This window comes from Nestor notabilis, unplaced genomic scaffold (genome assembly GCF_000696875.1).
Source record: "Nestor notabilis isolate BGI_N333 unplaced genomic scaffold, ASM69687v1 scaffold30153, whole genome shotgun sequence".
NCBI lineage: Eukaryota > Metazoa > Chordata > Aves > Psittaciformes > Psittacidae > Nestor > Nestor notabilis.
Genome location: NW_009921050.1, coordinates 134 through 12,969, shown reverse-complemented (window position 1 = coordinate 12,969; position 12,836 = coordinate 134). Strand labels below are relative to the sequence as shown.

The following is a 12,836-nucleotide window of genomic DNA, read 5'->3' as shown; positions in this document are numbered from 1 at the left end:
GCGGGAAAGAGTTAAAATGTACTAAATCAGTGATCTGCTGCACAAGTTCGCAGTTAGCTCTCCTATCTGATGTATTTCACTTACAGCTAAAACACCAGCATTCTACACAGACCTCCCATTCTCGAGGGGTTCTCCCAGCGGTTCATTACAGAACAAAAAGTATTTGGTCATACTAATCAGAAAGAAAAAAAAAAAAGGAAGTTCTTTGAAAAGTAAAACCTTATTACAGCTCTGAAAATTCCATAGGAAGTGAAAGATCATCAGCTTGCTGATGTATGATATTTCAAGTGCTTCTGGAAACGAGTTAAGTCCCACAGCCTTTTAAGTTTAAAACTCTGACTTCTACCCAGCAACCCTCCACCTCTCTGCTCACTAACACGTTTTCTCCCGAAAAGTCTCAAGGTATTTTTCAGGAAGAGTTTTGGGAGCTAAGATGCAGTTTAACCACACATTGTAAACAAAAGAATTAAAAAACCTCTACATATGAAACCACTGCCATCATACACATGGTTTGCTTTAAAACAAGTCAAAATAAAAGAAATACTAACAATCTAATATGTGATATTTTAAAACATTAATTATGTGTAAGTTTGGGAATGTGTGGATTTTCTTACTTATTAGCATCATTTAAAGTGATTCCAATCTGAATGAATTAGTAGGGTTTTAAGGATTCCCCACACACCCCCTCCATGCCGAGAAAGATTCAAGAACCACACAAATTAAAAAACCAACCTTATGTATGCAAACTAGCTAACTCTGAAGGTATAGATAAGCCATAGACTGCCCTTTTTTTTCATGTGACATTCATACTTCACCATACTTAAAAGAATAACTAAAATTCAAACCTAGAAAAACCCCCACCCTTGTGATTAACAAAATAAGGAAGGTGCTATGCTCGATTTCCACTGCCACCAACTACGGAAATTCTGTCTAACCTTCTCTGACCCCCATTACCTACATGGGGAAAAATGAAATGAGCAATATGAAAACAAATCTTAGCCATTCCAAGCAGCTGAGTCACTATACTGCATAGTTTTATTTAAACCATTCTGAAAGCCAAAAAAAACAAACCCAATTTTACTTCAAAGCCTAACACACCGCAAGATTCTAGCACCTGCATAACATTTTTAAAGCATTTTCAAGCCTTTTACTACATTCTTTAAGTGACAATCAACAATGTCAAATACTGTGTCCGTACATTAAAGAAAATGAGATAAACTCACCTACAAGCCTTTCTTTTTTTTATTCCAATGCTGTTTAAATGAAAAATAACTCTATACATCTACCTTTGCTCAGAAAGGCGGTAAAGAGGAAAGAAAAGAGTTCATAGTCATCAGAGAGAAACCTGTGCCAGTAGTCTGTATATTCATGCCATGTAAGCTAGTACTGCATGTATTGAGTAAAGATCTCAATGCAAAACTTACGGAGCAGGAAGAGGGTTGACAAAAGAAACCTCAAGTACTACACATTCTCATTGACATTCTCTATTTATATGAAATCCACAATCATTCTAAATAGCTAATAAAACCACCACCGTAAAAGGATCCTGCAAGATCACATGAGTATGAAAGGGGGTAGGCCTACATACAGAGCAGCAACAAAAAAATCTCTGTTCCTCCTGTATTCAAAGAACCAGGAAAACCCCTGACACACTGAGAGAAAATGGCTGGTGAAGGGAGCTTACTGTCATCCAAAATTTTCACAGAGGAAGAGCACTTCTGGGAAATTAGATAAGTTTCAAAGTGAACTTAAATACAAGCTTCTGGGTTTAGTTAACTTTCAGACTTTCCTGAACAACACGTAAGATTTTAAAGCTATTTTCTTGGATATTGTAAAAGAAATCACCTTTGTCACAGGCATTAAAGCCTGCACTGACTTTTGAACTGCAAACAAGGTTCACAGGAAGAAATTTTTTAAGGTAAACACCCAAGAATATTAACAAGCCTACTTCCTCCTCAGATCACAAATCATTTCTATTCCACACTAAACCAAGCAGGAAAACGTGTATGTTCATTAGCTTCTGTGAAGCTAATAAAGTTAATTATACTCCTGTTTTTTTACTATTTCACACTGCTCCCAGTTCTTACAGAATACAACCAAAGTCAGGGATAAATTTCCTCCTCGACCCAAGGAACAGGAAGTAACAACACACTAAAACTTCACACACAAAGCCTCACAAGGCTTCAGTAACCCTCTGCTGACATTACCAAGTGGGGACTGGTATGCAGGTACAAGGCTCAAGCGTGAAAACTTTGGTTCCATGATTGCAACACAAACACTGTGCAATACACAAGTACCAATGTGATGATCCGAGTCAGAGAAGTATTAAGAGGGAAGGTCTTTCCAAGAGAAGCAGGGAAACATCTCAGACTCAAAACATGGTCTGCAATTAGTCTGTAATTTCTGACAGCATTTGTTTCTTGAAAATTTCATATGCATTTCTGCAGCAGCAAAAACAGGATATAACATTAGGGTGTGTGTTCCGATCTGGAAAATTATCTTTGTTTCAAAAGATGAGCTCATGTGAAAGCTTCCAACCCTCTGATTTATTTTGAAGAGGTAGAGGTGCTGCAATGACACAAACGTGACTGCATTGGAGTCTGTATCATCTGGCATTTTTCAAAATGTTGAATTGTTTGGAGCATGATCCAGAACTTCCACATTTCTCTATAAAATAATTTCTTATGAGATACTTAAGAGAAAACAGGGAAATCCTGCCGTAACTTTCTCATTACTGTATTAGGCTTAGATATTTCGATCTCGGTGTAAACAGTACTGACCACACTGATTTCTATTTAGAGATCCACGAGTTTAACACCCCAGTCTTCCTCATTAAAAAAAAAAAAACAAAACAAAACCACAAAAACAACAACCCAAACAAAAGAAAATTTGGTTTGCCATAGGGATGTTTTGCAGATAAAAATAAAGATTTCCACGCAACTTTCTATCGCACTGGGAAAAATGACTCGAGAAGCAACTCCGCTCCGCAAGATAAAAATGGCTCAGGCGGACGGGCAGCGTCGCCTTAAGAGGAAGGTCAGGCTCCGTCCCTCCGCACCCGGCTAAGCCCGGGCCCCGGTGCGGACGGGGACTAGAAAGAAGTACCCGATCCCGAACCCGCACTGTGTTAGGACACCTACATTGACAGTCATGTTACTGTGAGGGAAAGGAAGAGGGAAAAGATATAACGCACCCAGACTCGCCGGGAAAGTTTCACCTACCGCAGCAGGGCCAGGTCCGGCATAGAACAGGGAGGAGTAGCAGGGGGCGGTACCGAGCGAACAAACAACAGGCTCGCCCCGCACAAAGCGTGGTTCCGAGTTTTGCTTATCTACACATCAGTGAGAGGTAGAAAACTTTCCGCTCGTACCTCTTACAGCTGTTGAACAGACCTGAGCCGCCTCTGAGCGTAGACGTCACCGCTGTTTAAGGCAGAGATCTCGCCGGTGGATAAGAGAACTGGCTTTAGCCGCCTATTATTATACATCTACCAAGCCACGTTCACTAACCCTTAGAATGTCATCGTGAGTGCGGCCGTTAGGAATTACGCTTTCGGTTTTGATTTTTAGTCTGCCTCAGGATACAGAAGCGAGGGAACGCAAGCCTGCCGGCTCCGAAGATGGCGGCGGAGCACAGGGTTGGCAGGAGGGACGTGCCGCCCTGCGCGCCAGCACCCGCCGGCGCCGTCGGGTGTCGGTTTCGCAGGAAATGGCTTCCGAGTATCCGAGGAGGTCGGCTCGGCAGTAGTGTGGTCGTGAGTTCAGTGTGTGTACAGACGTCTGTGGGACTAGGTTGCTAGTATGAGAAAAGACGAGAGCTTTTTATTAGCCCCAGAAGCTGTCAGTAACACCTTTTTCCAGTGAGCAATTACAGACTTGGGGTAAGTGTGGGTATGTGTTTCGGCGGGAGTTTACACAAGAAAGCCCTTCCTTGGCTCTTGTCTTGTTGTGAGTTCGTTCACAGGATAATATTGTACAGGTGTCGGAAAGTTGTGTGCTTCCCATTTATTGTATAATCTTCAGTAAATTTTAAGTAATGCCTTATTCCTGTAAACTGGGTGTTGTTGATGCCCTTTGGTATAAACCAGCAATTTTCATGAAGTGACTTAGTCTGGTGAGCTACTATTGTAGCTGGAGTTGCTCTCTTAAAGGCTTAAAATCTGAAATTTTAGGCTATTTTATCTGCTGAAACAGACAAAAGCCACCTCCATATGTGGTGAAATTAGACTCACAATAGATAATTTCCATCTCAGTGGAATGCTTTCAAGCGTTTACAAAACTTTTTTTTTTGGTGCTGCTGGAAATACAGCAGTGAAATCACAGTACTGTGGGATAGCACACTTGTGGTAAGAGTTAACCCTGTCTTTGAACCTGCAGGGAAAACGGGCAGAAAGTAATCACCTGAGACAAGGAAGTACAAAATGAAATATAATCCTTTGTAAAATAAGAAAATTAAGTTTTAAGTAACTTTAAGTTTGGTGGCTTTGTACATAACAACAAAACTTTCCAAACCTAAAAAGCCCAATTAAAAGAGCATAAAAGGATCCTTGTATAAGATAAATCATTGTAGCTGACAGTTTTAGGACCTTACGACCTTTGGACAAAATTTATTGTAACCAAAACAGGACTGTAGCTAAGGAGTATCTGAAACTAGCAGATGTTCAGGAGGTGCTGTAGCAAGTTAACTGATAAGTAGAAGGACGAGGAGAAATCACTCACTATTGTCAGTGGTGTTACCAAACTAATAAAGCTGGTGTAAGCATTTATCTACTGCGCATGCTTCAAAGACTTCCAGAACAAGGGTTCAAGGAACGGGCAAGTGATGAAGATCGTTGGAAGAAGTAAACGACCACCGAAGACCACTACCACGTTGTTATGCGCATGCGAAAATAGGCGTGGAATTATGTAAAACAGCTCTCGGACAACTAATGCATATGTATGACATCTATCGGAAATGTAATGAATATGTATGTTAAGCAACAATATAATCACGGTCTGTTTGATGGTTAAACGAGACACACATTAGGAGGAGATATCCCCTGTGTCTCCGAGCGCTGCAATAAAGAATATCTGCTTGTCAACTTAAACTTTGTTGGCGAGTTCTTAACGAGTTCCACAAATCACACCTACACTAGAATTGGATCATGTGCCGAGTGACTGCTCTTCATTCTGAAAAAAATACATGAATTCTTACTGAAATTGTGTGGTTAGGCTGTCACTTTGATATTAATCATTGAAGTGTATCGCACTATCCCTGCTATTAAGATATAGCATTGGATAGGTGATGATTCAGAAGATAACCAGATACCAACTGTGAATCAGTATATACACTTTCTCTTTAGATCTGTTCCATACAAACATATTAAAGACTTGTAAAGTCTAATAGAAGAGGTTTAAGCAGATGGTATAGCTTTAGGCTTATGGAAAACTTAATTTTTTGGTTTGTTGGTTAGGTTTTTTTGGTTTTGTTTTTCCCCAAAAATATAAAATGGTTTGGATTGGAAAGGACCTTAAGATCATCTAGTTCCAACCCCCCTGCCATGGGCAGGAACACCTCACACTAGACCATGTCACCCAGTGCTCTGTCCAAACTGACACTGAACACCGCCAGGGATGGAGCATTTACCACTTCTTTGGGCAACGTGAATAAATGGTTGAATGAATGATGTGCCAATTTAACACACCCACTACTTGAGCGACCAATATACTTTCTTGTTCACTTCTCCACTTATTCCTTAATTTATCTAAATTTTATATGATTATTACACAATTTCCATATTTTTATAAGACAGTGTTTATGAGTTGTATGCAAGCGTTTTCATTCTTCCCCTGTTTCAAAGCTAATTACTACATTGTCTTCATTGGTAAGTTCTCATGTAAACTGAAACTGTAAAAAAATACAATGTAAGACATAAAGCATACCAGTAAAGTTAGATATGATTGGGAAGAGATGGTCCTATATGTTTCAATTTAGAGAGTGTTGCATATGAATCTCTTGTTTGGACATGTTAATCTTGATATGCTTTCATAACAAGTTTGGTCTATTTAGTTCAGTAGATTCTCCTAGTTACAGAAAACAAAAAGAATTTTAATAATTTATGCCTCTTAAAATATGAACTTTTATGCTATATATTTCAAAATCAGACTTGGTATGGTCAGGGCGAGTGCATTCCATATGTATGTATAAACGGCATCACTCGTTTTTCCTGTTACGTGTTGGTGTTGCTTTCATTATTATTAAAAGGCTAAGTCACTAAGGGAGGAGGCTGTTTCAAAGGGTTTCTCTTTTCCATTGGAACAATGATAAAAGGATTATCTAACTTCCAGATTTTCAGATTACAACTGAGAATAAAGAACGTATAGAGCATCTGTAAAATCAGTTCCCTGGCATACATGTCCTACCCATACATGTTTTGATACCCAAGATGAAACCAATAAACTTAATTGGAAGACAAGCATAAGTCCCAAGTGCATTCCTTGTAAACCTTTTGTGGTGTACACTCTAACTTCAATTAGCTGCATGTAGAAAATGCACTTGCATTGATGTAAATAGGCTTAGATAAAATGCTGATCTGACAAAGATGTAATTGTGGGATAGAAGTTTGTAGTTTGAGAGCTCAACAAAGATTTTTATAGGAAGTTTTCCAGGAGAGATTTCAAGGCAGGTTAATAACAAGTGTACACAGTTATAGTTTGCTATTTGAGCTGCAACTACTTCTCATGATGAAAATGGTTAAGCCCTGAAACAGGAATTCCAGAGACATCCAATTTATACTGCAGTGTAGTCACTACTGTATTGGAATAATTTAGCTACTTCTCTGTAATATACAGAGATTATGCTAATGATGTAAGTATTAAAGGTAGCATTAGCAAAAATAATAGACAAATCACAAGTATCTTTCCAGGTGAGCAGAAACAGGTCTTTTGACTACCCATGGAGAAGGGATTTCTACCTGCATTTTAGAAAATGAAGCATCATCAGTTCTGTTTTTCAGAACTTAAGATACAGAACTTCCTGATTGTAGTGTTACAGTCATGTATGTTCCCTCACCTGCAGATGCCACTGCTGTTTGTGACCCTGTTCTTTGCACTATAAAATATCTGTGCTGGTAGAAGGATTTTTAATGTAAAGATAGTTATTGCCATGGTTACAGTGAAGACAGATTTGGTACTATTATTTTAATACACAGGAAATACTCTGTCCCCAGGCAGGGTTAATGTTAAAATACATGTGAAGTAGAAATTTTTGGATATGGTATGTGTAATAATGAGGCATTTTTATATTCTACAATATTGGCAAAATACATTCATCATAAATTAAGGCAGTTGTTTAGAGCAGTGGTTGCCATCTGGCTATTAAACCAGTGAATGATAACCACCTTTACTAATAAAATCATTAATTTTACCTAAACTAATCTGTCTAACTGTGAATATGCTCAATATATTTATATAGAATGTTGGTAAGGCTTATTCTTACGGTCTTTGTTACAGAAGGAAAATCTTCAGAGCATCTGTGGAAATTAAATTGAGTTTACTTGCTCGCATCTAAATTTTCTGGAAACTAGCTGAAATTAGAAGACTTAAGATTTCAATTGTCTTAACTTTCTTCATATACAATAGTCTTGATAGAATGATCTTGTTTTCAAAAATCATTGAGGAATGCATTAGGTTTACACAGCAGCCAAACTGGTCCAAGTAAGCTAAGCAACATGCTCAGGTTATGTAAGCTGAAAATATAATTACAGTAACTTCTAATTCTGTGTTCATCTGCTAGTGCTTGAAAACACAATAATGTAGGAATATCTCCTCAGCTAGTGTCTGAGCTCTCTGCTACATCAGTGAAGTGGCAGGCTTATACCGTTTAGAAAGGCTAATTCCATAGGAACTTGCAGCAACTTTACCTCAGACTCTGGAGAATTTGATGTAGAACAAACAAACAAACAAACAAAACCCAATGAAAAGTATTCAGAAAGAAGAACATGAAAACAAACTTTCCTAACAGGAAACTAAATGGGCAGCAATTACAGCTTAAAGGTTTTCTATTTTTTTTTAAGTCTTAAGCTTCTGCAACAGCTGAAACAGGGTTGGGATGCGGGAGCAGCCAGTCAGCATGCGAGTACTGCACGCCAAATTCAAATTATAAAGAGCAGCTGAAGTGAGAAGCACGTATCTTCCACATACGTTTTTCTGAACAACCATCTAAAATTCAGTTATCTTAAGTTGTTTTGGCTTGGACTCAGATAGAAAGCAAGCAGTGAATGCCAGCCTTTGAAAATGTGTACCCTGGGTGGGACTGCCTAAGGGACAAATATTTTGTGCAACAGACCTTACCCAGTAGGTCCTTGATTTGGTTTTCGTTGAATGATGCAACTGGATAGGGATGCTTGAGAAAGGATTAGGCAAGAAAAGTTGAGTAAAACAAATGTTTGCCCTATGGACAGTGCCTTAGGCAATGTCAGAGGTGACAAATTCCACTGAACAGTACAGCTCCACTCCCACAGTAACAGATGTTGATTGGTTTTAAAAATAGAGCCCTGTTATATATTCACACACAGCCTTCCTGAGTGAGATTATATATATATAACACACACACCCCCCCCCACACCCCCCAGCTGTGTTTTGGTAGGACTTTCAAAATTGTATGTAAACCTGCAGTTTGTGACATAACTTTCCAGTTTCTTCACCATGGAAGTACACTATGTAATTGAATAGTGGCATTTAATAATTTAATTTTTTAATTAATTTAAGATAATTTAAGGAATTTATTTATTTACGGAATTTAAGGAATAAATTAAGGAGATAATTTAAGGAAAAAAATAGGAAATGTGAAACTACTAAAAGGGACTAAGTGTAAAAATAAATACTACTACAAATTTAAAATTTACTACACAGGGGGAGAAAGCAATTGTTTTGGATTTTTTGTTAGTTTCTGGGTTTTTTGGTTTTTTTTTTACACACATTACACTCAAGTATTTTGCAAGTCATTAGGATAAGGTACAATTACTGCAGAGTGAAACATTTTAGTCTGCTTAGTAAATGTGGCAGTGTGGCAGCAAGGTAACTTTTGGATGTTACATAGCAGATTATTTTGGTGCATAGTGTCTGCCAATTCAACAGGATTAAGTATAAGCTTTGGTATTTTCATATATATTGAGGTAGATTCAGGTACTTTTGAAAGTTTAAAAGTAATGGTTCCTTTTATTTAGAGACATAAGAGTTAATAGTAACAAGTTATACTTTTAAGAAATGACAAGTCATTCATTACCACTTACTAGCAAATAATCTTTATTAAACCTGTAATCAACACCATACAGTTTTTCCTCTTAATAGCAACACACTTCTGAATTTCATTTAATAGAACATTGGCAGGGCTTGGAAGAGCTGGCCTGATAGTTTGCTCTGTTCTTTAAAGGATGGTACAGAAAACCCAAGAGCGTATGTATGTCTTGGGCTTTTTTCCCCTGACTGAAGTCAGGTGAATCGCTCCAGCGATGTTTTTTGGTCCTTCCACAAAAATATAATAAAATCAAAGAAACATATTTTTGGCTGTGATAGTCTTTAATATGCATAATATAAGTACAGAGTGAGAATCATGCTTATATATGTTTCAGCTAATTAAGTTGTTGTATTTGATCTTCAGTGGTGGCCTCCATTCTTCTTTGGAGGAAACAGAGTATATTCAATGCCAAGAGCGATAACGAAAGCTGCAAATCCCCACTTAAGTCCCCTAGTAAAGACTTCTGTTAAGGTGACAGGTTTTGCAAAGCCACCCATGTATCTCCAGGCTTCATTACTAAAAGAAAAATGAAATCAAAAGAGTAAGATCAGTGGAGCCATTGTGATAAACATTAACAGGAATATCTTTGTTCAGGAAAAAAATAAAATTAAGGTATTTCAACAAGATATACACTGAGACTGTAACATTTCTATTACTTAAATACATTTAAGTAACAGGAGTCACACAAGTAAAGTTCATGATACTAACTCTAACCCTTTAGGCATATAATTTGAGACACAAGTAATGCCAGCAAACATAATTGTAGTAACCTCCCCATAATTGTTGTCTTCTGTTTTTAGTCTTGTTTGAAACAAAATCAGAACCTGCTAGCACAGGCATGGGATGGAATGACTGCAAAGGTTAGTTGCTGTACAAGATGGTATCTACCATAGTTAAATCTTAAAAGGGAATGTCTTTTCCAGTCATAGAAAACTTACCCTAATGGGGAGACACTTTCAGTTTTACAATACAACACTTAACTATACTGGGATCAGAAAAGCCTACTAAAATTTACTTAAAAAAAAAAAAAAAAAACCGGAAAAGATTGTGTTTGACTACAAAACTACCGAATATTTAAACCTTACACTGTTTTGCCTGTTTTCACCCTATAGTTACTAAAACATTGGTTGCTGCTATAATTGACTGTAAGTATTTATGTGTAGCAAAACCAGTGAAATCTATAGAGATGAACAGTTTTTGTCTCTCATAAGGATTCAAAGTCCTTAAGGAAAAAAACATTTGCACAGAAACAAGCAATAAAGTCAGAACCAGCATTTCGGGAGAAGATTTTTTAAAACAAGGGTCAAATGTTAATGTTCATAAATAACCCCTTGTGCAGATGGCTTCTGTGACTTGGGATGTAGGCTTATTGGCATGGAAGAGTATCTTCTACGTGTTAATATAGGGTACTAATTACAGGCTTAGGTTTTAAAATACAACATCTTTTGCACAGCTGATTCTGTATTGAATATGTCCATTAATGTGCATTTGCTACAAAGGTAGAAAGCTGATCCCCTGTTAACAGGAACTTAATATACCAAAAAAGGGAGCCCTGGAGAGGGTTACATTTTCAAGACTCCTAGTGCAAGATATTAATAATGCAATCTTCTTCCAGATTACTGAAGTAAATAACTTGATACTTTAATTTCTCCTTTGTTAAGGAAGATTGGCACAATACTTGTACTTGTCCTATGCAACTGGAATATTACTTTACATAGAATATGAAAAGTTCAGGAGGAATCATCTCATGCCTTGAGAGTTTGACTTTGTTCCTGATTTCAGCTCCTCATATAATTGGCTCAATTCCCTTCTTTTATCAGAGAAGTATTAATTAATTTTATCTAGGAGGGGCAACAAATATTACAAAGGCTTTTTTCCATTTTGCTGTTTTGCAGCACTTCCTGAACTTGGATGTCTATGCACTAAAAGATTAATTTACACTAGATTTATGACACTAAACAGTGTTGATTTATTAAAAAATGTGAATAAGCCTATTGCTTGCTGAGAACAATTCTGCCTGAAGCAAAGGAAAAAATGAAAAAAGCTAACACTGCTTGCACTCCACAGAAGTAGAGGCAACATACATTACATCAACAAGATCTGAGCACACAACTTTGCTGAGAAGGGGTAGGCTCACTCATGTGCAAGACCTAATACTACTTACATGTTTTGGTGGATGAGGTATTGGCCATTGTGCTTGTATTACCATGAAAGATCATAAAGTGCAAGGGTGCCTTGCAAAATGTGGAGACTGGTGAAGGTGATACAAGGTGTGACCTCTGTGCAACAAAGTAAATAAAAACTTAACTGAAATGCTGACTAATGTATTCTAGACACATTTTCACTATTTTTAGTAAAGAATAATCTGCACTGACCAGGTCCATTTGGTACTATAACATGACATGCTAAAATTCTGAGGCTCTTGCACTTACCGAGCCCATGGATCCCTAAGACCCCGCTTAGCTAGCCGTTCCTGGACCTTCTCTAGTGGAGTACCCTCTATCTTCCATTGCCTGTAGTCAGGGAGTTCAATTTTGCTATGGCCATGGCCATGGCCGTGGCCATGCTCATTTCCATGCCCCATACCTGCAAGAGAAGAGTTTTTATTTCTTGGACAATATCAGCTTACTTTCACACACTTGTGAAGAACAATACGCTGCACAGGAAAACCAGGGAGGTTACAGGAAATATTCCAAAGCACCTTATACTGCATACGAAGCATCTTCTGCATTGCACACAGTGCAGTGTAGAACAGAGAGCTAAGAGGCTTTATGCTGCATTTCAGAAGTTCATGATTAAGCACAATAAAGCAAACTGTGCAGACTTCAGTTTTACTGTGTTGTAAGTCACCACCACCATTACATTCATGAAGCAGCTATGTAAATTTTCCTTGTCAGAAAAATGATTGTTTTCAATGTCTGTGAATAGTTTTTAGCAGCACTGGGGCCCATCAAGTTGCAGGCTTTCCAGAGTACATCAAAAAGCTCAGAGTTTGGAAATTTCCAGTTTGGGTATGGCAGAGCTATCACTGGGCTCTGAAGAAAAACAAGAGTAACAAAGATTTGGCTCCTCAGCTCCTGTTCAGTTGCCTTCAATTTAGTCAAAAACAACCATGGCAATAAACAGATACAGGATAGGTGAAAGGGCAAGGAGATGCACCTTACTAGGCTTTTCATGAGGCTGGGAAGTACATGCTTTATTTAGGTATACCTTTGAGAGAACTATGAAAATATTAAGGTTCTTACTAAAAACGTGATCAAGGCAGATGGGAAGGAGAACATTTTCACTGTGATCATGAAGGACTGTAAGAAAATAACAGCTTTGAAGTCTCTATTTTCACAAAGCACTTGAGACTTTAGTCAGGTTTCTTTCCCATTTTAACACGTACTTGGTAGCAAAGAACAGATTTAACATCCTTCATTTTTACAAGAACTGATTCGAATGCAGTGGTGCAGGGAACGCAGCTTTAAAGCCTATAACTCTTGAAGACATCAAGCTATGGAGACAAACAACGAGGAGTCTCTTGCAGCAGGAAACCTGAAGACGAGCTCTAATGCAGT

The 12,836-nt window shown here is 37.9% G+C and overlaps 1 protein-coding gene across 1 annotated transcript; it reads right to left on the bottom strand.

The window, feature by feature from the left end:
• Window positions 1-9,618: 9,618 nt before the first annotated feature.
• NDUFB3 (NADH dehydrogenase (ubiquinone) 1 beta subcomplex, 3, 12kDa) lies at window positions 9,619-11,860 on the bottom strand. Its single transcript, XM_010010975.1, has 2 exons — window positions 11,709-11,860; window positions 9,619-9,792 (listed from the first exon to the last, which is right to left on the bottom strand). Exons 1-2 carry the CDS (start codon window positions 11,858-11,860, stop codon window positions 9,636-9,638), a joined length of 309 nt encoding a protein of 102 aa, XP_010009277.1. The 3' UTR covers window positions 9,619-9,635.
• Window positions 11,861-12,836: the final 976 nt, after the last annotated feature.